Source organism: Myripristis murdjan, chromosome 3 (assembly GCF_902150065.1).
Source record: "Myripristis murdjan chromosome 3, fMyrMur1.1, whole genome shotgun sequence".
Lineage (NCBI taxonomy): Eukaryota > Metazoa > Chordata > Actinopteri > Holocentriformes > Holocentridae > Myripristis > Myripristis murdjan.
In genome coordinates this window covers 5,650,187-5,655,221 of record NC_043982.1, presented here as the reverse complement: position 1 = coordinate 5,655,221, position 5,035 = coordinate 5,650,187, and the positions used below count along the sequence as shown (strand labels likewise).

The following is a 5,035-nucleotide window of genomic DNA, read 5'->3' as shown; positions in this document are numbered from 1 at the left end:
TCCGTATGTAAAAACAAGCAACACAAAGTCAGACGAGACAACACCTCCACATCATTGTGCATAGTAACTATTTAACAAATTAATCAGATTAACAAACAACCATACTACCACAGCTCAGCCCTTTTATGCGTGTTGAGTCTCTGTCATCTAATTATCTAATTAGCCATAACCCTATAAGTAGAACGAGCGGAACCATGATTAGAGTGATAGAACTGACCAGCCGACGATGGATCAGATACTTGTGAAGGAGGTGATGGACTTCAAAATCCAGAGTCAGTTCCCTAAGATATGTAACAAGCACAGCGGGTATATATTTGCTTAGCAGAAATAAAACAAAAAATTGTTTAGAATTTCTCTGATCCCACAGTTTCCCTAAACTCCACAAACCAACAGTAAGCTAAATTAATCGGATGGATAGCCTAGTCCTTGAAATTATGAGTGATATAGAATTATAATCCTTAAGGCATTCGTGAGGTCAGCTACGTTGCCCTTCAATGCTATCACCATGAGAAACCACTGATGTTCACAAACACGGGTAAACAATTCGCAGGAAAGCCAGCTTATCCGTAACATTGTACAAACATGTAGCTGTAATGCAACAGAGCAAAACTGTATCAGGATTATCGGCAACGTGAGCCTGATGCTGATACTAATGCCAAGTCCTGTCAAGTCCTGGGTGGCAACAAAAACAAACACAGCTGAGGCCAGTGTTGAAAGAAGTGGAATCACAAGGAAGTGCCTAGAAACCATAGGCGGAGTTTGAAATTTGTGCTGGGGGGGCAAAGATTTTTTTTTTTTTTTTTAATTATTTTATTTATTACAATACCAAACATAATGTAATTCAGATTTATTTCTGATGCTTAAATGTTTATAGATATGTATACAGGAAATACTCAATGTAGTGACACATTTCAGACGCTGGGGGGGGCGGTGCCCCCCCCCCGCAAACTCCGCCTATGCCAGAAACATGGAAACAGCTAAAAATACGGGTGCAAATCATATACCGTATTTCCCCAATTAATAGCTGCCTGGCTCTTTTAAATGCCTGGGGTCTGCACCCATTTTGCATATTAAATGCCCACCCGAATAACCGCCGGGGCGATTATTTGCATTGTATTGAGGTAACCCAAAATAAGGCTATTCCGTTTTCTGTCAAAATAAGAGAGCTAGCTAACGTTAGAAAAAAAGGTGTACCGTAATCTTAAATCGACCGACGATAAATATGTTGGACGGTAACTATCATCACAATAATGGCCTGGTGCAGGTCTGTGCAAAAATAAATAAAGGCCTGCAGCGAATAGCTGCCTGGTTCTTTTAAACGCCTGGGGTCCAAGTTGATTTTGGGTATTAAACACCCGGGCGATTAATTGGGGAAATACGGTACATACATAATATTTAACTTAAGCAGTATGAATTAAATTTTTTAATTTTTTAATTTTTTTTTTTTTTTTTTTTTTTGCACATTGCTTTTTGCACACTGGGTTGTACTTAGGTTATTCTGTTGTACTCAGATCTTATTCTGTTGTACCTAGATCTTATTCTTTATTTTTATTTCTTTTTATTTACTTAATCTGTAATCTGTGGATACTGCTGAAAAAATGTGACTTTCCTGCGGGATGAATAAAGTATCTACCTACCTACCTACCTACCTACCTAAAGAGTGCACTCACACTCTCAAAATAAAGCACATTATTGTACATCTAGGGGTACAGGGGCAGTACCCTCTAAGGTACAGCTTTTGTGTCCTTGACACTGGGGCTTATTTGTCCCCATGTGGTTTGTACCTTATAGAGCCCACTCTTATATTATACCTACAATATTGACTGATCATTGTGTTACCTATGCTACTCAACCATAGCCTACAAGTTAAAAACTACCTTAAATTCATATTTTACCTAATTTATTTAGAGATATTCAGGTTCTTCTCACTATAGACAGAAATGCGCAAAGATACATCAAAATGTGTCTTCTTAAAAAATCCCACTCAAATAAATGTGTCAGACGAATGTATCAAGAATACATGTATTTTGCATTTTCAAAATAAAGGCTGATATAGAATTGGGCGTTCTGAATTTGTTCAAAACGGCAGAGCGTTCGAATTTTTATAATGTACACTCTGGTGAGAGTTTGCACCCCACAGGAGCAAAGAACAGGAAGTAGAATGCTACTGTGTTTGCATATGTGTGCAATATGTACATATTTTAGTAATTGGCAAGCTCCAGCATTATTGATTTCAGATATTTATTAAATAAAAGGAGATATTAACTGATTATTTTGTCAACTATGTTACAGACAAAAACTGTCAACTTGTAACTTTAGATAAATGCCAGATATTAAAACAAATACTATTCCTGGTAGAATATGTGTCCATTTACCAATATTTTAAATTTTAATTGCCAATTAGTTTGTTGTTTGGCTTTTAAATCCCCAATTTCACAGAATGTAATCAGTGGTCTCCCTTTTTTTTTTTTTCAAAAACTTTTAAAATCCAAGGTAATTTTGTTGAAAAAAGTATACAACATGACATGCTTCTCAGCCACAAAGTTTCTACTCATTTACTTTGGTTTTAGGAAACAATTAAATGTTTTTATCACATATTACATAATGGTAACTTAGTTGACAGTGTATGGTATCATAGTTGACTAAAGTTGACTGGACATAAAAAAAAATATGATGAAACATAATTATAATGTAAATTATTAATATTATACTGCTTTTATGTTAGCAATACTGCATAGTCCAACTCTTACGAGATTTACTTAAGACCATCTGGAATCATTGTGACATCAAAAACACATACCAACCAGACTAGTTTGTAGTGGAACACTTGTAATTTTATTAACTGCATTTATAGAAAATGTATATTCATTTCAATATACATGTAACAGTCTTAAAAGGTTAAAAGGTGTGTTGATTTTTTATTATGTTACAAATTATCTGAATTTATTTTAAAATTAACTCTTGAAAACTACTAGTCCAGTAATTTTAAGCCAAATAAGGGGTCAACGTCAAACAAATTGCAACAGAAACAAACTCAGCTGATTTCGTATCCTCAGCATGTCCTGAGTGAGGGAAAAAAAAGCCCAGAAGAATCCCACTGGGGGAAAGTTTCGAAAAAGACCAAAATATAGCCCATTCAAACGCCTATTAACTTTTTTTCTCATGTGAATAGGGTAAAAAATTTAACCTTTAGGTATCACCATGAAAATTGCTGAGTTGATTACTTACCTTAAGACAAATAAAAAATGTATTGCAAGTTTTTTGAAACGGTTTAGTAACATGAGCTAATTTGCATAAATTTGCATAAACTTCACAGTTTTACTACAGAGGGCATATAAAGTGGTCTTCTTATGATACTAGCATGAAAATTGGGATGAGCTGTCTCCATGGGTCATTTGACAACCACTTAGAAATTCCAAAATGGATGCCATTTTTCAAGATTACTACCACCTTAGTGGAGCAGTTATGGCATGCTCCTTTCTTCGGGAGGTGACTGCTGCTGAGACCAGGGAGTGCCACAATATAGCTTTTTTGATCAAACAGTCATTTTGCTGTGGGTAGCACTTTACTGGGTCCCCCTTGGTCAAACAGTGCTAATGCTGTACTTGTCTCTTGTTCGTTCCTCAGACTTATCTCCCAGAAACAGCCTCACGGACCCAACTCCAAACCTCATCTCTGCAATGATAATTGCTAAAGACTGGTTGTAAGTTCCTTCTTCCTTAATGTTCATTGGTAGCCTAAATGGGTTCCATTCAGACCTTAATGTTCAGTATTTGACTGCTATATGCCAACAGGATTGATTATGAGATTTTCACCTGGCTATACCCAAGGTTTATATCTGTTGTAGCATTTATACAAACTAGTGTGTACAGAATTCAAATATGCACAATTTGCTCATTTCAATAAACAATTTCAAAAAACTTGCAATACATTTTTTATTTGTCTATATGTAAGTAATCAACTCAGCAATTTTCATGGTGATACCTAAAGGTTAAAATTTTTGCCCTATTAATATGAGAAAAAAAGTTAATAGGCGTTTGAATGGGCTATATTTTTGTCTTTTTTGAAACTTTCCCCCAGTGGGATTCTTCTGGGCTTTTTTTTCCCTCACTCAGGACATACTGAGGATACAAAATCAGTTGAGTTTGCTTCTGTTGCAATTTGTTTGACCTTGAGTCATAAAATGACTGGACTATACAAGAATATGGTAAGTGTCAACTACTGTATGTCACCCTTAGTCAACTCAGTTACCTTTCTAGGGTAACACAGTTTATGGGTAACATAGTTGACATTATTGCAGTTTTCAGGCATTAAATCAACATGGCTGCTTTCAGCCAAATACCACATGGCATTTTTGAGAAGGATTGTCTTAAACTATTACAGAAATAATTAAGTAAAATATTATTAAACATAATTTAATAATGATACTGGAGTAACACTGTTGACATTTGCTAAATTCTTCCTTGACTCAGACACTATAAGAAATATTTAAGAAAAGAAGGCAGAAAGAACATACCATGCAGCCTGCTGAGTGAAATGACATCACAAGGTGAACGTCATAAGATTTGGGTAAACAAGACCTTATTGGGAGGCTTTTTTTTTTTTTTTTTTTTTTTTTTTTTTTTTTTTTTTAATGGGTAACTTAGTTGACAATGATTTCAGGGACACACATAAAAATGTTATTTTGCATATAGTATTTTATATATTGACACAAAAATTTTATCTGTCATAATTATCTCTATTTAATGAATGGGAAATTATCAAAATAAAAAGTAAATAAGTGCTTTTCATTGTTTTTTGGCTAATTAAAAGTTGGTTGTGATTAAAAAAGGACAGAGGGAAAATGTAGATTGTAGTGATATGTAGACATTTTTTAATTATTAAATGGCTGTTTCTACAATAAATAATCATTGTATTTGTGAAAACATGATCAACTGTCAATATAAAATGATTTTTTTTTTTTTAAGTTATACTAAAAATTCATGCAAGATATATCCCATGGACTTAAGATGTCCCAAAATTATAGAATGACCCA

General features: G+C 34.4%; 1 protein-coding gene across 1 annotated transcript in view; it reads left to right on the top strand.

Moving 5' to 3' along the window:
* Positions 1-226: 226 nt before the first annotated feature.
* Positions 227-5,035, top strand: part of LOC115380642 (stonustoxin subunit beta-like) — a 5,925-nt gene continuing 1,116 nt past the window's right edge. Inside the window, exon 1 of the mRNA XM_030081767.1 lies at positions 227-290. Coding sequence (XP_029937627.1) covers positions 227-290 — 64 coding nt within the window. The remainder of the gene's footprint in view (positions 291-5,035) is intronic.